Genomic DNA, 22,978 nt, shown 5'->3' with positions numbered 1-22,978 from the left:
TTTGTTTGGCTGTATGAACGAGTGTGTGTATGCCTGTATGAACGAGTGTGTGTATGGCTGTTTGTTTGGCTGTATGAACGAGTGTGTGTATGGCTGTTTGTTTGGCTGTATGAACGAGTGTGTGTATGCCTGTATGAACGAGTGTGTGTATGGCTGTTTGTTTGGCTGTATGAACGAGTGTGTGTATGGCTGTTTGTTTGGCTGTATGAACGAGTGTGTGTATGGCTGATTGTATGATTGTGTGTGTTGCATGTTGTACTGTATATAGTTTGTCAAAAAAGGGGAAGGTTTACATTGTGGAGTCCACTATGAAACACACTAATACATGCATGCTTACACACTTACACACATTTACCAACACGCACACTTATAATATACATTCACTAATAAAACGGACATACCCTAATACAAAAACACAAAAAGGAAATAGCATCACGTATGTGTTTATATATTATCAAACACTTCTGTCTGTACAATATCAAAACTCAATGTAGCAAGGCATATCATCAACACATCTTTACACTTCCTTCAAGATAAAACAAAGTACACAAATTATACATAGCAATTTAATTATGCTGAAGAAATATGCTCCCCTGACTCACAATATCTCTGCTTTGTTTTTTTCAAACCACTCACATCATTCGTTCATCATTTATCTACTTCACAATCATCCGTTCATCATTATATCTACTTCACAATCATCCGTTCATCATTATATCTACTTCACAATCATCCGTTCATCATTATATCTACTTCACAATCATCCGTTCACCATTTATCTACTTCACAATCATCTGTTCATCATTTATCTACTTCACAATCAGTGAACAGCATATGCATGCTGGTTGAAAAATAAAGAACAAATCAATAAAACAGGAGCAAAATCATACATGACTCGCCTTCGTCAGGTCAGCACAAAACAAACAATTATACATGACTCGCCTTCGTCAGGTCAGCACAAAACAAACAATCATACATGACTCGCCTTCGTCAGGTCAGCACAAAACAATCATACATGACTCGCCTTTGTCAGGTCAGCACAAAACAATCAATCATACATGACTCGCCTTCGTCAGGTCAGCACAAAACAATCATACATGACTCGCCTTCGTCAGGTCAGCACAAAACAATCATACATGACTCGCCTTCGTCAGGTTAGCACAAAACAATCATACATGACTCGCCTTCGTCAGGTCAGCACAAAACAATCATACATGACTCGCCTTCGTCAGGTCAGCACAAAACAAACATACATGACTCGCCTTCGTCAGGTCAGCACAAAACAAACAATCATACATGACTCGCCTTCGTCAGGTCAGCACAAAACAAACATACATGACTCGCCTTCGTCAGGTCAGCACAAAACAAACATACATGACTCGCCTTCGTCAGGTCAGCACAAAACAAACATACATGACTCGCCTTCGTCAGGTCAGCACAAAACAAACAATCATACATGACTCGCCTTCGTCAGGTCAGCACAAAACAAACATACATGACTCGCCTTCGTCAGGTCAGCACAAAACAAACATACATGACTCGCCTTCGTCAGGTCAGCACAAAACAAACAATTATACATGACTCGCCTTCGTCAGGTCAGCACAAAACAAACAATTATACATGACTCGCCTTCGTCAGGTCAGCACAAAACAATCATACATGACTTGCCTTCGTCAGGTCAGCACAAAACAAACAATCATACATGACTCGCCTTCGTCAGGTCAGCACAAAACAATCATACATGACTCGCCTTCGTCAGGTCAGCACAAAACAAACATACATGACTCGCCTTCGTCAGGTCAGCACAAAATAAACAATCATACATGACTCGCCTTCGTCAGGTCAGCACAAAATAAACATACATGACTCGCCTTCGTCAGGTCAGCACAAAACAATCATACATGACTCGCCTTCGTCAGGTCAGCACAAAACAAACAATCATACATGACTCGCCTTCGTCAGGTCAGCACAAAACAAACATACATGACTCGCCTTCGTCAGGTCAGCACAAAACAAACATACATGACTCGCCTTCGTCAGGTCAGCACAAAACAAACAATCATACATGACTCGCCTTCGTCAGGTCAGCACAAAACAAACATACATGACTCGCCTTCGTCAGGTCAGCACAAAACAAACATACATGACTCGCCTTCGTCAGGTCAGCACAAAACAAACAATTATACATGACTCGCCTTCGTCAGGTCAGCACAAAACAAACAATTATACATGACTCGCCTTCGTCAGGTCAGCACAAAACAATCATACATGACTTGCCTTCGTCAGGTCAGCACAAAACAAACAATCATACATGACTCGCCTTCGTCAGGTCAGCACAAAACAAACATACATGACTCGCCTTCGTCAGGTCAGCACAAAACAATCATACATGACTTGCCTTCGTCAGGTCAGCACAAAACAAACAATCATACATGACTCGCCTTCGTCAGGTCAGCACAAAACAAACATACATGACTCGCCTTCGTCAGGTCAGCACAAAATAAACAATCATACATGACTCGCCTTCATCAGGTCAGCACAAAATAAACATACATGACTCGCCTTCGTCAGGTCAGCACAAAACAATCATACATGACTCGCCTTCGTCAGGTCAGCACAAAACAAACAATCATACATGACTCGCCTTCGTCAGGTCAGCACAAAACAAACATACATGACTCGCCTTCGTCAGGTCAGCACAAAACAAACATACATGACTCGCCTTCGTCAGGTCAGCACAAAACAAACATACATGACTCGCCTTCGTCAGGTCAGCACAAAATAATCATACATGACTCGCCTTCGTCAGGTCAGCACAAAACAAACAATCATACATGACTCGCCTTCGTCAGGTCAGCACAAAACAATCATACATGACTCGCCTTTGTCAGGTCAGCACAAAACAATCATACATGACTCGCCTTCGTCAGGCTAGCACAAAACAAACAACAACCAGAGGAATGGTGTCACATACAGAACCGCTTGGTAACAGAACCGCTTGGTAAACAGAACCGCTTGGTAACAGAACCGCTTGGTAACTTGGTAAGTCTGAATGTTGTACAAGTGAACCATTGCTGTTGACTTTGCTTTATAGGAAAGAAAATGGACGGCTGTAAAACAGACTGGAACAGAAAAGTGAGTGTCATCAACTGGCAGCAATCTCAGCAGGTTTATCATTCCTGCAGTAACATTGGCCAAAGTGAGTGTCATCAACTGGCAGCATAAATAGATCCCTGCGCCTTGAGTCCGAGTCTGGAGATACGCGCGCGATATAAGACTTCATATAACATAGCATGCAATCTTAGCAGGTTTATCATTCCTGCAGTAAAACTGGCCAAACTACAAACTGTTCCTCTTGTTAACAATAAAATGTATAACAGAAAATACTGAAACAAATAAACCATGCAACATGCAACAAAAAACATAGAGAGTTATTCTATGTTGTATCTTACTTAAAAATTGCAGGCTTTTCAGCCTGCCAGGGCCTAGCAACCTAGTTTATGGAAAATCGACCCAGAAGGTACAGGATTCACATAGACTGTTGTCACACTACTGATGACAAATTCCTTCTAGACTTCAGGCGAGGCAGAGTGCCCTAGCCATGATGAAAGAAACAAAGGTAATTATTGTCTCTAAATGCAAACAAGATGAAAGAAACAACGGTAATGATTGTCTCTAAATGCAGACAAGATGAAAGAAACAACGGTAATGATTGGCTCTAAATGCAGACATGATGAAAGAAACAACGGTAATGATTGGCTCTAAATGCAGACATGATGAAAGAAACAACTGTAATGATTGGCTCTAAATGCAGACATGATGAAAGAAACAAAGGTAATTATTGTCTCTAAATGCAAACAAGATGAAAGAAACAACGGTAATGATTGGCTCTAAATGCAGACATGATGAAAGAAACAACGGTAATGATTGGCTCTAAATGCAGACATGATGAAAGAAACAACGGTAATGATTGGCTCTAAATGCAGACATGATGAAAGAAACAACGGTAATGATTGTCTCTAAATGCAAACAAGATGAAAGAAACAACGGTAATGATTGTCTCTAAATGCAGACAAGATGAAAGAAACAACGGTAATGATTGGCTCTAAATGCAGACAAGATGAAAGAAACAACGGTAATGATTGGCTCTAAATGCAGACAAGATGAAAGAAACAACGGTAATGATTGTCTCTAAATGCAGACATGATGAAAGAAACAACGGTAATGATTGGCTCTAAATGCAGACATGATGAAAGAAACAACGGTAATGATTGGCTCTAAATGCAGACATGATGAAAGAAACAACGGTAATGATTGGCTCTAAATGCAGACATGATGAAAGAAACAACGGTAATGATTGGCTCTAAATGCAGACATGATGAAAGAAACAAAGGTAATTATTGTCTCTAAATGCAAACATGATGAAAGAAACAACGGTAATGATTGGCTCTAAATGCAAACAAGATGAAAGAAACAACGGTAATGATTGGCTCTAAATGCAGACATGATGAAAGAAACAACGGTAATGATTGGCTCTAAATGCAGACATGATGAAAGAAACAACGGTAATGATTGGCTCTAAATGCAGACATGATGAAAGAAACAAAGGTAATTATTGGCTCAGACAGTCGGTAAGAGTCATGCAGAACCAGCCTCACAACAAGCACTTAAACGAAATAATGACTGTCATCCTTTTTTTCCTGAACATATCATCATAATGAATTTAAATAACATTTAACAGAAGGTACCAGATGACAGGTTCTACCTGACTCTCACTTACTGGTGTTGTCTATATTTACAGTGCTTACTTCCCTTTGTTTCCAAACCAGATTTCCATGGGTGCAATTATTTTAAAACAAACTTTGCAGTGTAAGTATGCTGCCATATATTGACGTATCAAAACACAGAATACACGATTTGCAGCTCCCCATTCAGGGGTCAAAATAAAGCTATCACACAGAATACACGATTTGCAGCTCCCCATTCAGGGGTCAAAATAAAGCTATCACAACCTGAACCTGTGTTTCACTGCCACAATACAACATGTTATATATAAAAAAAAAAGACCCAAAAATACTGCACTCACATGTGAACAAAGACGACAAAGTTGCAATTCACTCAAATATGAGGGAGTATAATACACCACACAGTATTATTATTTAAAAACAAATTGTACAGAAGTTGTGGGTATGGTGAACAAGAGTCATCAAAACGATGCAGTCCAGTGGAACCCCTCTTGAAGAGCCCCCCCCCCCTCCCCCCCATTGAACCCCTTGCCTGCCACAATAGGTATCAGGTACACTTTTTGCAGAGATAAAAAAAAAGTCTCTGACAAGGTAAACAACTGCGGTTATTTTGCCCTTTGAATTGCAATATGATTGCATGCCTCCCCTGGATGGAGTTTGGTATGATTGTTATTTCTGATGATTTTTAAACTAAATTCTTCCTTCCCCTTTACAACACCTAACTTTTTCAAATTTTCTTTTTATAACCTCTGTAAAGGGACTTACATTTTCAGACTCTTTCGTTTATTAGGGCCACCAACTTTCTCAGATTTGTGGATGTCTTAAAAAGGGGTTCCAGTGCAAAGAGATGACTACAGGACACAAAACAACTGGTACAGGGTTATGATTGAAGGCACCGATTTCACACAAAGATACAATGTACAGACGTAATTCCTGCTTGAACTATAAAGTTAATCAGCACATTAGTCATTACTGACATTGTGTCAATCAGCACATTACTGACATTGTGTCAATCAGCACATTACTGACATTGTGTCAATCAGGACATTACTGACATTGTGTCAATCAGCACATTACTGACATGGTGTCAATCAGCACATTACTGACATGGTGTCAATCAGCACATTACTGACATGGTGTCAATCAGCACATTACTGACATTGTGTCAATCAGGACATTACTGACATTGTGTCAATCAGCACATTACTGACACTGTGTCAATCAGGACATTACTGACGTTGTGTCAATCAGCACATTACTGACATTGTGTCAATCAGCACATTAGTGACACTGTCCGGAACGAAAATATTTTGCTGAATTAAGTTTGTAACGAACACTGTTGTCAGTCCATTTTTTTTTAAATCCCCATTTAACACAGCAATTGATGAGGCAGTTGATGTTGGCTATGTGACCGAGTGGAAGGATGTGCTCACCACATGTAAACGTCAGACAGATGTTGGCAATGTGTCAATCAGCACATTACTGACATGGTGTCAATCAGCACATTACTGACATTGCGTCAATCAGGACATTACTGACATGGTGTCAATCAGCACATTACTGACATTGTGTCAATCAGGACATTACTGACATTGTGTCAATCAGCACATTACTGACATGGTGTCAATCAGCACATTACTGACACTGTGTCAATCAGGACATTACTGACATTGTCTCAATCAGCACATTACTGACACTGTGTCAATCAGCACATTACTGACATGGTGTCAATCAGCACATTACTGACATGGTGTCAATCAGCACATTACTGACATGGTGTCAATCAGCACATTACTGACACTGTTTCAATCAGCACATTACTGACATGGTGTCAATCAGCACACTACTGACATGGTGTCAATCAGCACATTACTGACATGGTGTCAATCAGCACATTACTGACATTGTGTCAATCAGGACATTACTGACACTCAGCACATTACTGACATTGTGTCAATCATGACATTACTGACATTGTGTCAATCAGCACATTACTGACATTGTGTCAATCAGCACATTAGTGACACTGTCCGGAACGAAAATATTTTGCTGAATTAAGTTTGTAACGAACACTGTTGTCAGTCCATTTTTTTTTAAATCCCCATTTAACACAGCAATTGATGAGGCAGTTGATGTTGGCTATGTGACCGAGTGGAAGGATGTGCTCAGCACATGTAAACGTCAGACAGATGTTGGCTACGTGACCGAGTGGAAGGATGTGCTCAGCACATGTAAACGTCAGACAGATGTTGGCTACGTGACCGAGTGGAAGGATGCGCTCAGCACATGTAAACGTCAGACAGATGTTGGCTATGTGACCGAGTGGAAGGATGTGCTCAGCACATGTAAACGTCAGACAGATGTTGGCTATGTGACCGAGTGGAAGGATGTGCTCAGCACATGTAAACGTCAGACAGATGTTGGCTATGTGACCGAGTGGAAGGATGTGCTCAGCACATGTAAACGTCAGACAGATGTTGGCTATGTGACCGAGTGGAAAGATGTGCTAACCACATGTAAACGTCAGACAGATGTTGGCTATGTGACCGAGTGGAAGGATGTGCTCATCACATGTAAACGTCAGACAGATGTTGGCTATGTGACCCAGTGGAAGGATGTGCTCATCACATGTAAACGTCAGACAGATGTTGGCTATGTGACCCAGTGGAAGGATGTGCTCATCACATGTAAACGTCAGACAGATGTTGGCTATGTGACCCAGTGGAAGGATGTGCTCATCACATGTAAACGTCAGACAGATGTTGGCTATGTGACCCAGTGGAAGGATGTGCTCATCACATGTAAACGTCAGACAGATGTTGGCTATGTGACCGAGTGGAAGGATGTGCTCATCACATGTAAACGTCAGACAGATGTTGGCTATGTGACCGAGTGGAAGGATGTGCTCATCACATGTAAACGTCAGACAGATGTTGGCTATGTGACCCAGTGGAAGGATGTGCTCATCACATGTAAACGTCAGAAACATCTGTGGTGGTTGACATGACCCTTGCACCAGAGGGGATGGAGCTTTAAATGGCAACAACAAACAGTCACAATTCTCGGTGGTAACAATAAACAACCATAACACTTGGCAGTAGCAAAAAGATACACAACATTCGGTGGTAATACATTATCACTTGGTGTAACAACAAAAAATACTCTAAAACTACTGACCAGGACCTGACTTTAGCTTGATCTAGGAATGGTGGACATACAATTTCATTTCCACCTTCTCTTCTGTTCTTACATGCTAAACTAACTGAAACTGAGCTGTCTATTATAAATGCAAAATAAATTGCCTGTACAAAGATGTTGCAGAAAGAAAAGAAGAAAACAGTGATGGGAGTACATGCTAAAAGTGACTGAAATAGCTCACATCTCACTGCTCTCTTATTGCAGTCATCTAGCAGATAATTATGCTCTGTGATTGTATTTCACAACTGGAGGGATGGCACTGAATAAATAAACAATTTAAACCTGTCTGTGGTATTAGTAAAAAAAACACACTAATTCCTTTTCTTGTGTGTTTGTTGCGTTCGGGTTTTCTTTTGTACTTGACTGATGTCCTGCAGTGACCGGTACCTGTGATGTGAGACCCCTCCAATGACAGGACACCTCCCAATACAGTATACTTTCTGTTCTCTCCGTTATTTTGCATTCATGAACCCTTGTAAATTTACCATTTTAAGAATCCCTCCTTTTTAAGAAGTGATTTTCCCAGATGTCTTGAGGTCTTAATTTAAATGGGGGTTCCACTGTATACTCACCACACACCTGACACACACAGTACGTTTTGCCTGGTTATACTCACCACACACCTGACACACACAGAGTACGTTTTGCCTGGTTTTACTCACCACACACCTGACACACACAGTACGTTTTGCCTGGTTATACTCACCACACACCTGACACACACACAGTACGTTTTGCCTGGTTATACTCACCACACACCTGACACACACAGTACGTTTTGCCTGGTTATACTCACCACACACCTGACACACACAGTACGTTTTGCCTGGTTATACTCACCACACACCTGACACACACAGTACGTTTTGCCTGGTTATACTCACCACACACCTGACACACACAGAGTACGTTTTGCCTGGTTATACTCACCACACACCTGACACACACAGTACGTTTTGCCTGGTTATACTCACCACACACCTGACACACACAGTACGTTTTGCCTGGTTTTACTCACCACACACCTGACACACAGAGTACGTTTTGCCTGGTTTTACTCACCACACACCTGACACACAGAGTACGTTTTGCCTGGTTTTACTCACCACACATCTGACACACAGAGTACGTTTTGCCTGGTTTTGGAAGCCACGCAGCACAATACAGGTATGATATGTCGGTATTATGTACAATCCTGTTTAACACAGCACACTACAGGTATGATATGTCGGTATTATGTACAATCCTGTTTAACACAGCACACTACACGCATGATATGTCTGTTATGTACAATCTGTTTTGCTGCACCATAAGCTGTATTGCGTAGAAAGGTCAGGGTGAAGGTCACAGGTCCTCTAACCTTCGCTGTACGGAGTTGTGAACGACCTCCAAGCTGTCCTTGTCCAACTCTCGTATCAACAGCAACACCGACTGAAGGACGTTGGCGTTCTGAAAAAGGCAAAGACGTGATGAAAACATAAACCATTGTAACCCTGTACTCTCACCTAGCTGACCAATGTCCAACCTCATGGTAGTTTGTTTGTTTGTTTGCTTAACGCCCAGCCGACCACGAAGGGCCATATCAGGGCGGTGCTGCTTTGACATATAACGTGCGCCACACACAAGACAGAAGTCGCAGCACAGGCTTCATGTCTCACCCAGTCACATTATTCTGACACCGGACCAACCAGTCCTAGCACTAACCCCATAATGCCAGACGCCAGGCGGACCAGCCACTAGATTGCCAATTTTAAAGTCTTAGGTATGACCCGGCCGGGGTTCGAACCCACGACCTCCCGATCACGGGGCGGACGCCTTACCACAAGGCCAACCTTGCCGGTCCCCTCATGGTAGTAACAGGAAGGGTGTACCATTGCTATTGAAATTAAAACTAACACATCACATATCAAACACACACAGCCTTGCACTCAATGCACTTACATCTGTGCCTGGAATATGATCAACCATAGAACTACGATCAAACCTACCCTGGCTTTTGTAGCGCCTGTGGTGACCGACTTGTTGGTTGTGACCTTGGACATCGGCAATGGCTTCAACCCCAGTTGGGCGCGGATTTGACTGCAAAATTCAAAATGAATGAAACCACATGTTTGATTTTCCTTCTTACACTGCATTGATAGAATGATACACAGTGAACTGCTCAAACACAAATAAACATTTATCGTACAAAACTCGGACAGTGGAACCCCCCTTAGAAGACCTCAAAACATCTGAGAAAATGCGGTCTTAAAATGGAAGTAAATGAACAGAGATTATGAACAGAGATTATGAACAGAGATTATGAACAGAGATTATGAACAGAGATTGTGAACAGAGATTATGAACAGAGATTATGAACAGAGATTGTGAACAGAGATTGTGAACAGAGATTGTGAACAGAGATTATGAACAGAGATTATGAACAGAGATTGTGAACAGAATATCTCAACAAAGTTGGGCACAAATGTTCATTGTTTACAGTTGAATCAATGATAGGTATTAGAGGCTGAAAGTTATAATGGTTTTGTGATTATTTAACAGATTGCTGTTGTTATAAAAGGTACCAAGTCTGAGTTAAAAGGAATTCCAGCAGGTGTTCCACAAGGTTCTGTGTTAAGCTCCCAGTTATTCTTGAAAAACATAAACAACATTGTGAATGATACTGAATATGCGATAGTTGTTTGCAGACAATATGCGATAAAGTTGTTTGCAGACAATATGCGATAAAGTTGTTTGCAGACAATATGGGTTAAAGTTGTTTGCAGACAATATGGGTACGTCTATCTCTTTAAAATGTATGATCCAATTAGACAAGCATAAATTATGTTAAATTCAAACCAACAAACAATGGTGTTTGAGCAGCACAGCAGAAGGTTAAATTCAATCAGACAAAAACTGATTTGTTATAAAATACCAGTCATTTTCTATACTGCTGTTCTGGTAAAGATGAATGAGCATAAGCATCCTGTCATTTTGCAGAATAATTGTAAGTGGAATTTTCTAGACTCACAGATTCTTCAATGGCTAACAGGCTAATTACTTTTTCCACCAATTATTCTTTTCAAGTTTGGTTTTTGAAAAGTAACCTATGGACACCACTCGAGTGGCAACAATCCTTTATTCGACTACATTCTAATTATGCAGACATATTGTGAGACAAGGGCAAATATTTTTCAAATGCACTGGAGAAATGTCACTTAGAGGTATCCGCATCATAACTATCAAGGAGGCAGTCACATCAAAATCAGAAACTACGTAATTACACCTCATTTAAATGTGGCTGCTTATTGCTCATGTGTTAAAAGACAGGAAGAGATTCATCACTGCACAATGTGCTTAACCATAAGTAATCTTTATTTTGAGGTGCAGTTGATTGAATGAAACAGGTGATTACTACCTCAGTACCTGCAGCACTGCCCTCCGCATGGAAAATCTTGCCTGTCGACAGTCAATGCATTATTCCTCAATTACAGACATCTTCATACACTGTAAAAGGGTAGCAGAAATCTGTTCTTTTTTCTTGCACTAACAATTCTATTTTCAAAACAGTACAGATGGTTCTTGGTAAAAGTATAACGGGTCAATTGAGGTCATTGAAAGTAATGTGCACATTGATGTATGTTACATCATGACCTTGAATTGGGCACTTTTACCCCATTGAACTGATCAATTACTGTTGTTTCAATTTCCACTGGATTATTGCAAATGACTCATGCTGTGCTCTTTGTAGTGATATCTGCATGCTCATATCACTACACTCTTCTCTATCCTCCCTTCTCTTTTTTGATCATAAATTTCCTTCTCTCTCCCATGTCTCACTTTTAGTTTTATGCATGTTAATTCTGTGTGTGTGACTCCACTTCATATCGTGATTGTTGAAGGTTTTAAGAAGGAGGTTCCCCAGTAAAAACAGAAAGTAGAACTCACTTTGTTTCTTCCCAGCTGAGTTTGACCGAGTCTTGTTGCTGCTGGAGACGATTCTTGTGAAGGTCGGACACGCTGATGCCAAAACTAGGCCCGCCCTTTGACCTCTCAGGCTGAAGATGATTGGCTGATGCTTCCACCCCACTGTCCTCCTCTTCCTCCTTGTACTCGTTGTCGGACAGCGGGTCAAGCGACGTGCTGCAGTGGTTGCTGGTGGGTTTGCCGTTAGCGTTGTTACTGTTGGCGTCATCTGACGTCAAGTCGTCGCCGTCTTCCAGCGCCTTGTTGATTTCCTCCTCCGTCACCACTGTTGCAATGAACAAACACTCAAATTACACAGTCCTTCTCCCACACAGAAATGAAGCTGATCTCCGGCGTGCAATCATTCACAATTTGTGTAATGTCTTTGTTGATACAGCGGAACCCCCCCTCCCCCTTTCAAGGCCTTGCTTTGTTCACATTGATTGTGCATGTAACTACAAGTACTTGCGCACTCCAAACAGAGCTGAAACACACAACTCATTTCTCTCACCAACATTGTCCAGTTTCTGCAAGTTCGGCAGCGTGCGTAAGACGGTCATGCGATAGTTGTCTCCCTGTGAGCAGGGGTTGTTGGCCAGCCAGAGCACCCGCAGTTTCTCAAGTTCCTTGAGGTACACAACGTCCGTCAGGCTCCCCACGCGGTTCTTACGGATGTACAACTCCTGCAGGTTGGTGCAGTGGGAGAAATCCTCCAGCGACGACAGGTTGTTGACACTGCAAGTCGACCAATCAATCAATCAACTAGTCAATCAATCAATCAATCAGTCAATCAACCTTTTGAGTGCTTCTTTCAGAAAGTTAGTGCAAATCAGCTTTCTGAAAAAATGGTCATTTTTCTCTCTCTGTTAATGTTATTTTCACTCTCTGAAGTCAAAGTTTCACCTTTTTTTTATCCTCTTTATTTTAGCTTAAATCAAGCAGCAATCTTGTTTACCTGAGACTGCACACCTCCAGGTTTGGCATTTTGCGCACGATGCTGGCATCCTGAATCTGTGACGCCCTGCAACAGAATAAAAAATGTAGACTTGACCATCAACTTGACCATCAAGACACCACCTCTCTGTCTCAACTTACAACTTACATCCTGTGAGCTGAAGACAAAGCAGAGTTCCCCTCACAGGCTCAGGAAGGGTTAAAAGCACCTGTGCTGCCACTGTCCAGTGCCACACATTTTCAAACAACTCTGGCAACGGGCTAATATCTGTTATCACTCTCACCCTCTCTCAGATATCTTTCAACATAAGGCCTTCCCGTGCAAGTTATTTGCCAAGCAGATTTATCTCATAGCAGTCTACCAAAAAGTACCATATATAGTACCCATCTAAAAACTTTCCTTAGCGCATGTCTGAGGAAAGAAGTTTACACTGGCCTTAAAGTTTTGAATTTGATCTATCAAAGTGCATGCAACCTTTCTTGGGTTTCTGTGGCTTCAAGCCATTATGTGATGGCTGCCCTTTTTATAAAACATAGCACACTTTAAATATTTCTGTGCATCATGCATTTGTTTTTCCATCTTAATTGGTGCCAGCATATTTATAAATTGTGATGTAAATGAATGCAAATGTCATCTTTTTTCCACAGGGGAAAGTTTTGTTTAGCACAACTTCAACCAAAAGTATTTACAACTGCATTTAGGGAAGTCTTCTGAAAAGTGTGTGTGTGGGTTTGCACGGATGCATGAAAACACATGATACGTTTGTGTACGTTTGTATCTTTGAATACAAAATTTTGGAAGTAAATTTTAATTTAATTAATATACTTACCCAACTCACATATAGCAATTAACTCTAGTTCAGTGCTGGTTACGCTGTACGCGTCCCCTTGGTAACAAGGGAGACCACTCTAAAAAAGAGAGTGACCAATCCCATAAGGCCAGACCAACTACCGGTCCGACTTCCGTATGCGTGCGCATACGCCGCCATTTGTATCATTCCATCGAAGCCCAACTCACTCCTTTTTTAGTCCCAAATACCACCACAGCGGGGAGGCGGGAGGGATTAAACGATGTGAGTTGGGTAAGTATATTAATTAAATTAAAATTTACTTATAAAATTTTGGATTAAATTACATACACTATACCCAACTCACATATAGCAGATTGCTACTATAGGTGGTGGGTACTTACCAAAATTCAACCATGCAGGACTTGCCCTGCGGCTACCATCGCTGGTAGCGCAGAGCTGCCATCCTGCCTCAGTGAAGCGATGTCCCTGAGGTAAAAGTTTATGAAAACATCCTCTGATCGCCAGTATGCTGACTCTAGTACTTCAGCCAGACGACCAGACTTGAGGACGGCCAATGAGGCAGCCCAGGCTCTTGACTCATGAGTTCTGGCAGCGGTGAGAGGCAAGACTGCCCTAGACTCCCCTGATTGAGCCACCCACCAGGCGTAAGCTTGCTTGATCAGTGTGGATACCCACTTGGTCAACGTGACCTTCGCAATATCCTTATCCCTAGCTGTGTTTAGAGAAATAAAGAGCAGCTTTTGGGTTTCTGAGCGAATATGCCGAGTTCGTGACAGGTAGAGGCTGAGCGACCGGACGGGACAATTAGCTAAATCTGGATCTCCAGTAGCTAAAACCGTGCTTAACGGTAAGATATGCAAAACGGGCGAAACATGACCGGGCTTCTGATTCTTGGCTAAGAAGCCGGGAATAAACTTGAGAGACAACGAACCATCCTTTTCAAACGAAATGTCTTTTCCTAAACCTGACAAAGCATGAATTTCACTACCTCTCCTTGAAGTAGCAAGCAAAGTCAAAAACACGGCCTTGCGAGTCAAATTAATTAAAGTAGCCGAACGGATGGGCTCAAACTCTTCCGAGGCTAAGAAACGTAAAACCAAAAATAAGTCCCAGGCAGGGAGGTGCGATTTAACCCGAGCGGCTGTAAGGGAAGCGCCCTTCAGAACACTAGAGATCACTCCGCCAAGTGAGATCTTACGCCCCAACTGTAAAAGAGTTGAGGATATCGCAGACCTCCTTACTCTAAGGGAAGAGGGAGAACCTCCCTGCTCTGCCAACCACGCAAGATGGTTGGCTACCTGCATAGACCTAGGTGCAAGGGGATTAACCCCGTTAAGCGCGCACCACTTAGACCAAGCTGCCCAGTGCGAAGAGTATACCGAAGTCGTAGACTCTCTATGGGCGTGGCGGACGAACTTTACAGTAGACGCAGAGGCCCCTGCCTTAAGCAGAGCGCTTCGGACAGAATCCAGGCGTGAAGGCTCAAGAGCCGCGGATTTTCGTGGGGGATGCCTGACCGAGGCTGCACGAGGTCCCCCTTTTTCACGGCGAGAGGGATCGGAGGCCGTACTGCTAGACGCAGTAGGTCGGGAAACCAGTGCTGGCTTGGCCAAAGCGGAGCGACCAGAACCAGCGCTGGCTTCTCTAAGTCTACTTTTCTGAGGACCTTTCCGAGGAGGCAAAACGGAGGAAACGCATACGCTGTCAGGTTTGCCCAACTGATTTCCAAGGCGTTCACCCTCCAGGCCAGAGGATCTGGGGAGGGGGAGACAAAGAGAGGGAGCCTTGCCGAAAACCTCGTTGCGAAAAGATCGATCACCGGCTTGTCTATCTGCAACCTTCTTCTTCTTCTTCTTCTTCGTTCATGGGCTTAGACTCCCACGTTCACTCATGTTTTAAGCACGAGTGGATTTTTACGTGTATGACCGTTTTTACCCCGCCATTCAGGCAGCATACGCCGATTTCGGGGGAGGCATGCTGGGTATTTTCATGTTTCTATAACCCACCGAACTCTGACATGGATTACAGGATCTTTTCCGTGCGCACTTGGTCTTGTGCTTGCGTGTACACACGAAGGGGGTTAAGTCACTAGCAGGTCTGCACATAAGTTGACCTGGGATATCGGAAAAATCTCCACACTTAACCCACCAGGCGGCAGCGACCGGGGTTCGAACTCACGACCTCCCGATGAGGAGGCCGACGTATTCCACTGCGCCACTGCGCCCGTCTATCTGCAACCATAGACGGTCCAGGGATTGGTGTGAGAGAGTCCACTCCGAGTGAACCACCTTGTCCCCCCTGCTCAAACTGTCCGCTAGGACGTTCAGACTTCCCTTCAGGTAAATGGCTGAAAGAAGGATGCAATGAGAGTTGCCCCACGTCAGAATGAGGCAGGCTTTGTCTGACAGACTGGGAGACCGTGTCCACCCTTGTTTGTTCACATACGACGCCACCGTCGTGTTGTCTGTGTGAACCCTGACATGTCTGCCCTCCAGCAAGGGCCTGAACGCCCGCAGAGCCAGAGAGACTGCTTCCAACTCCAGCAGATTGATGTGAAGGGAGCTTAGTGATGAGTCCCACACCCCCGACACCATCTGCCCGTCTAGATGAGCCCCCCACCCTGACAGAGAAGCATCCGTAAAGAGCTCTTTCTCTGGCTGAGGACAGACAATGGGAACTCCCTGAAAGAGAGCCGGGAGCAGCCACGCGCGAGTGGTCTCCAGAAACCATGTCCCGAGAGGGATCTGAACGTTCCAATCCTGGACTGACTGGTCCCACCTTGAATGCAGAGCGACCTGAAACGGCCGTTTGTTCACTCTGCCCAACGGGATAAGAGTTGCCATAGACTCCATTTGCCCCAGAACCGACGTAAGAACCCGAGCACTGGCCTGATTCTCTCCGTCGAGAGAGTGTATCAGTGCTTGAAGTTTGTCCACTCGTCTCTGAGACGGACGGACTGACCAAGCCTGCGTGTCGAACTCCATGCCCAGATACACAAAATTTTGGGATGGAACCAGTTCCGATTTTGTGCGGTTGATCGAGAACCCCAGCTGCGAAGCTTGACTCAGAACTGACTGAGTATGCAACTCGCAAAGGTCCTTTTGTTGGTGCAGGATTAACCAATCGTCCAGATAAGCTCTGAGCCGGACACCGTCCTTTCTCACAAGAGCGCACAGCTGTCTGACAACCATCGTGAATACCCAAGGCGCTAGAGACAAGCCGAACGGCAGCGCCCTGAACTGGTAAACTTTTTCCCCCCAAGGGAAGCGAAGCCACTTCCTGTCTGTTACATGTATAAGGACGTGAAAGTAAGCGTCTGTTAAGTCTACAGACGTCGCCCAGTCCCCCGGACGCAACGCCTCCCGAACAGAGGTAGCCGTCTCCATGGTGAACTTGTTCAGAGAGGAAAGATCCAAGACCGGCCTCCAAGCCCCTGAGGCTTTTGGTACTACGAACAGCCGCCCGTAATACCCCGGTGACCGCAGATCTATGACCTCCTCTATTGCTCCCTTGAGCAACAGAGCAGTCACTTCCTTTTGAACAGCCTCTCGTGCTTCTAGATCCTTTGGCGCCCTGCAGGGCGGGATTATCCTGACCAGAGGAGCCTTCTTCTCTGACCAGAGCAGCCGGAACCCCGAACGCACGATCCCAGTAACCCACTTGCTGTCCACTAATTGTAGCCAGGAAGTGAGGGCCCTGGACGGGCCGCCCGCTACAACAAGCGCGGGGGCTACCGGGACGTGCTGTTCGGGGGAGTTTTATTGGGGGTGAGGCTTGCGCCCCGACCCCCTAGAGCCTCCAAAAGACTGCCCCCTCTTCTGATAGGGCGCTCCACGGCCCCTACCCCTAGAGGCAAAGGACTGTTTATGCGCCTTGCCGCCCCCAGAAGAGGAAGCCTGAGGCTTGCTGGCAGCCTGAGTCTGCGTGCTGGACTTGCTCTGCGGCTTCTGGAACCCGTGCTGCGCGATGCGCGCAATCGCAATGTCTCTCGCATCCTGGGTCTCTTTCCGGAGAGCGTCGAGGGAAGATTGACCCAGCAGAGCACCCTCCGAAAAAGGCGAGACCTTCAGACTCTCCATGGTAGCCTTGTCCGAGATCTTAGAACCCGCCAAAAAGGCTGACCTCCTAGACAGCACCGCATGGGTGTAAAGCCTTGCCGCCAAAGTCATCTGCTCTCTCGTCACTTTCGCCAAAGTAGACAGGAGAGTAGTAGCCACAGCAGGAGAAGCGTCAAACCGAAACTCAAAAGGATCGAGCGAGGACGCAATAGAACGAGAGAGCGACCTCTGTAAAGATTCAGAGACAGAGGACAACTCTAGAAAAGACCTTCCGGTCTCCTCTATGGCCAACAGAGAACTTTCAGTGCAAGGGACAGGTTTGTCCTTCCTGTAAGCATCCTCTCTTAGACTGGCCAGTTCCGGTGAAACCGGAAGCGCACAAGATGGCAAAGCAAAGGATTCGATCAAGTTGACCGGAAGCGGATTCAACCTAAAGGTGTGCAAAGAGGAAGCAGGACGATCCCCCTCTTTCACCACCCAAGGCAACACTTCCTCCGGAACCTCACCATGCTGAGCAAGCAGAGGAACCGGAGCGTGCCGCTTACCCTTCAGGGTAGATGCCATCTCAACAGCAATAGTCGGCGATTCCCGAAAGCGGAAGTGAGGCTTCTGCTCCCTCACACCCCGGAAGTCGTCCAGTGCCGAAAGGGGTGGGGCAAGATTCGTCTTACTTTCCACCACCCCTTCCGGGAAGAACTTATACACCACTTCCGCTGCCTGAGAGCAGACCGGAAACCGACCCTCGGACACACCGTGTTCCGACCAAGGATCGTCACCGACGACTTCCTGCCCCCCGGGCGGAAGAGGACTCCACACCTCGCCGGGACTCTTTTCGAGCTGCGGGAGAGCTTCATCCTTTCGCTGATCAGGGCCCAGACCCGCAACCGACCCCCTGTCACGGCAGGAGGGGCCAGCCGCGGTATCTGAGCTTTCGCGGTGCAACTTTCGTTGGCCCGCTACTCGCTCCTGACCACGCACACCGCTTTCGCCAGAGAACCCAGCTACTCGCGGTGTCAACATACCTTTGTCATGTGCGGGCACGTTCAGCAAAGACACCCAGCGTGAGCCACCATCCTGCGAGGCATGAACATCTGCCTGAGTCACAGTAGCAGAAGGCCGGGCGGAAGTAGAGGAGGAAGTCAAAGGAGACGACCCGATCCTGCCAAGAGAACGAACATCCGAAACACCGGAAGGGAGGGAACGAAGTTCCTCCCTAGTAGAGGAAAGCTCCGACGCTAATGTCGAAACTTGCGCACTAAGCGTCAGCAACAGAGAAGCTACCTCCGCGTTAGCTAAACCTGGGCAAGGCGTGGCATCCGAAACACCGGAGGCCGAGCCAGAAACATTAACTTTATCTAAGGCAACTTTAGACAGAGAAGGGCTAACATACTTGTCAGCCAAAACGGGTGACTTAGCGGAAGACGAATCAGAAGTCAAAGACGCGTCAAGTCCAGCGTTCTTAGACTTTCGCGAAGATTTCCTAGAAGGAGTCGCATCAGCTGAGACCTGTCTCGAACTAGGCTTCTTCAACGCACTAGTGCCGCTTCCGCCATTACAACAACAAACTCACAAAAATTTTCAGTCAAAAAATGTATAAGTTCGAAAGCAGCGACAAACGTCGCTAAAGTTGCGATAAATCAGAAAGATCTCACCCCACACAGCGTAGGAACAGGTGTAAAGCTTCAGGCGGTACCAAGGGGTGCATCCGAAGTCCTAAGACCAAGGTGTAAAGCTGACAACAGCAGGAGCGTACATAAAACGCGACCAGACCCTTGGATCGCTGAGAGTGGAATGATACAAATGGCGGCGTATGCGCACGCATACGGAAGTCGGACCGGTAGTTGGTCTGGCCTTATGGGATTGGTCACTCTCTTTTTTAGAGTGGTCTCCCTTGTTACCAAGGGGACGCGTACAGCGTAACCAGCACTGAACTAGAGTTAATTGCTATATGTGAGTTGGGTATAGTGTATGTAATTTAATGTGTGTGTGTGTGCGTGTGCGCGCGCGCGTGTGTGTGTGTTCTTTGATATCAGTTTCACTTGTTCAGTGTCCGTTTCAATTAACTTTACTTGTGCTTTTGACTGAGGTTTACTTCAATCAATCAATCAATCAATATGAAGCTTATATAGCGCGTATTCCGTGGGTACAGTTCTAAGCGCTTGTCGAAGAGTTGTCAACACAGGACTAACAAAGAAACTAACATCTTTAGACGGACACGAACCCTATCACACACTAGCAAACCCTGGTAAACAAACAACTGTTTAACAACAATGTACACATCAATAGCTAGGTCAAACAAAATAATATTAAGCACAAAGAAAACACCTCTCACAGAGCACAGCACAAGAATGTCTTTTGGGGCACAGCACATCACGTCGAGCATGAAAGTCGCAGCCAGCTACGGGAAGAACTGAGTCTTCAACCTACTCTTGAACGCGTCAAGAGAGGGGCTCTGGCGAAGCTCAAGCGGCAGGGAGTTCCAGACGGTATGGAAAGCCGTTTGGCTCATAACCATTACGCGTGTAATAAAACATAAATACACGCGTAATAAATGACTAATACACGTCTTATTGCACGTGTAATTTATATTTTTTCTCATGCTATGGAATAGCATAATGATTAAATACACGTGTAATAAATATTTCATACTCGTGTAAGAAATGATTAAATACACGTGTAATTAACATTTCATGCGCGTGTAAGAAATATTTAAATACACGTGTAATTATTTATTACACGTGTATTTAAATATTTTTTACACGCGCATGAAATGATTATTACGCGTGTATTAATTATTTCTTACACGCGCATGAAATATTTCTTACGCGTGTATTAAATATTTCTTACACGCGCATGAAATATTTATTACGCGTGTATTTAATCATTTCGTACACGTGTATGACATTTTTATTCCACGTGTATTTAATCATTTCGTACACGTGTAAGACATGATTAAATACACGTGTAATACATTTTTCATACACGCGTAAGAAATGAATAAATACGCGTGTAATAAATATTTCATACAAGCGTTAAAAATGCAGGAGTCACGTGGTTAAGCGACTTAAAAACTCGGACTGGGAATCCACATGAAAAACACTCTATGCGTCTTCATCGCCTCGCTTTGCACGCTTACAGCTCAAGATGGCGGAAGCGGCAAACGTCAATGTCACCTTAGAAGGTTTGCGAGAACAATTTAACGCCTTTGCCCAGGCTCGCACAGCATTGGAAAGGTAAGTTACTTGTTTTATCAGATGAAGTCGGTTGTTGTGCGCGCGAACCGGAAGTAGAATAGACGAGAGTTGTTGCTTTGCATGTCGTATATTTTCCGATTCAAGTTTTAAGTTTATTACGGGTGTATGTAATGATTAAATACACGTGTATTTAAATAATTTCCTACACGTGTATTTAATCATTTCTTACACGCGTATAAACTATTTCCTGCACGTGTATTTAATCATTTCTTACACGCGCATGAAATATTTATTACACGCGTATTTAATCATTTCTTACACGCGCATGAACTATTTATTACACGCGTATTTAATCATTTCTTACACGTGTATGAATTATTTATTACACGCGTAAAAAATGATTATTACACGTGCATTAATCATTTATTACACGTGTATCAATTATTTATTACACGTGTATTTATGTTTTATTACGCGTGTAATGGTTATGAGCCAAACGGCTTTCCATAAGACGGAGGGGCCCGCGGAGGGAAATGCACGCTGACCAGCAGATGCGAGTTTCGAGTGAGGGATGTGGAGGCGGAGAGGGTCAGCAGCAGAACGAAGGGGACGGTCGGAGGGCTGGGTGTACAGGTCCAGGGAGGATTGAAGGTTTACCAACAGTTTAACTTTCGCACACTTTCCAAATCCGAGGCCCTTGTTCTAGCAAGCACCAACGCTTCTGTTAGCCTGTGGGGGTTTCGTTCAGTCTCTGACATCGCCATTGTGAACAAAACAGTCTCGCTTCCAGTCCCTTGAAGTGGAATTTTGTACACTCCTCACAACCGGAAGTTTACATTCTGGCTCGCAGCAAAAACTTTGAAAACTAGTTACATTTTTACATTAAATTTCTGTACATTGCTACATCATGATTTAAAAACAAATTTAGGATATGAATAAAGTCTGAACAAGTTTTGGAATTTATATAATTTCTGCAGAAATTTTGTTTTGCGAATAAGATTTGATCTTGTTTTATGCGCGGCGCTTGCGCGGCAGATTTGAGTGAGAATCCAGTCAAAACACACGGACGAGTTACGATCAAATACAGTGTGATTACCTTGTTTTAATTCATTTTAACCGTTATTTCTCAAGATCAGATGGATTGGCCAGCTCTGAAAAAGCTTGGCAAGAAACAGTTTGATGGACTCAGCAGCGAGGTTCAGGTTAGTTGCTCCTATCGATCAGTATCACAGAACTCTCTTTCACTCTCAGTCTCACCCACATTAGTCTCTCTCTCCCAGGCTCTGTCTCACCTCTCAGTCTCTCGTTCTCTCTTATTCACGTTAGCTTTGGGCCCCACATTGTTTTCTTAGTTAAATAGCCTTTTAGTTTGCTGGTATCCCCATGAACATTTTTAAAAAGGTTCATTAGCCTGCTCTACTAGTGTGCACTCGGTGTATGCAAGTATATGCATGGGATCTACGACACAGGAAACCCGAATTTCCAGCTGGCCGAAACCAAAGACACAGCCTCAAGTTGTATAAACCATTTTGTAGGCTAAACGTTCGGAGCTGCTTCTTCGCAGAAAGGGTGATTCCTCACTGGAACAGTCTGCCAGAAACAGTTGTGACAGCACCATCAGTGAACAGTTTCAAAGGAAGGCTGGACAATTTCTGGGCAGACAGACCAGAGAAATTCTCGCCAACGTGCTACCAATAACCGCCCGCGCATGCCACCAACAAAAGTGTTATTGGAGTACTATTCGACAGGATCGATGAACAGGCCTAAGGCCTTAAACATCGCAAGTTCAAGTTCAAGTTCAAGTGTTAGGGAGGCCAACAGTGAAAATCCAAAATTGCGGCCACAGTCGTGAATTTTTTAAAACTTTTCTCTGAACATTTAAAAGGATAAATAAATATTTTGTAAACGTCAAGTATCTTGCAAAGGTTTCTCCAGTTGTTTATCTTTGGAATGATTGTTGTTATGTGAAGGTTTTGTTATTATTTCATGTGTAAAACAAGTCCCGAACTTGCCCCAAAACGCTATCTCCGGGTCGGGTCACTTTGTACCCCGGACTACCCCGGAGTACCCCG

The 22,978-nt window shown here is 44.3% G+C and overlaps 1 protein-coding gene across 1 annotated transcript; it reads right to left on the bottom strand.

The window, feature by feature from the left end:
- Positions 1-5,257: 5,257 nt before the first annotated feature.
- LOC138954503 (cilia- and flagella-associated protein 410-like) lies at positions 5,258-21,722 on the bottom strand. The gene is made up of 6 exons (XM_070326332.1): positions 21,564-21,722; positions 12,844-12,909; positions 12,400-12,623; positions 11,871-12,174; positions 9,932-10,022; positions 5,258-9,392 (listed from the first exon to the last, which is right to left on the bottom strand). Exons 1-6 carry the CDS (start codon positions 21,668-21,670, stop codon positions 9,288-9,290), a joined length of 897 nt encoding a protein of 298 aa, XP_070182433.1. The 5' UTR covers positions 21,671-21,722; the 3' UTR covers positions 5,258-9,287.
- Between the last annotated feature and the right edge of the window lie 1,256 nt (positions 21,723-22,978).

Source organism: Littorina saxatilis, unplaced genomic scaffold, assembly GCF_037325665.1.
Source record: "Littorina saxatilis isolate snail1 unplaced genomic scaffold, US_GU_Lsax_2.0 scaffold_496, whole genome shotgun sequence".
Taxonomy (NCBI): Eukaryota; Metazoa; Mollusca; class Gastropoda; order Littorinimorpha; family Littorinidae; genus Littorina; species Littorina saxatilis.
Note: the sequence above shows the minus strand (reverse complement) of the source record. Positions and strands in the feature narration are given on the sequence as shown.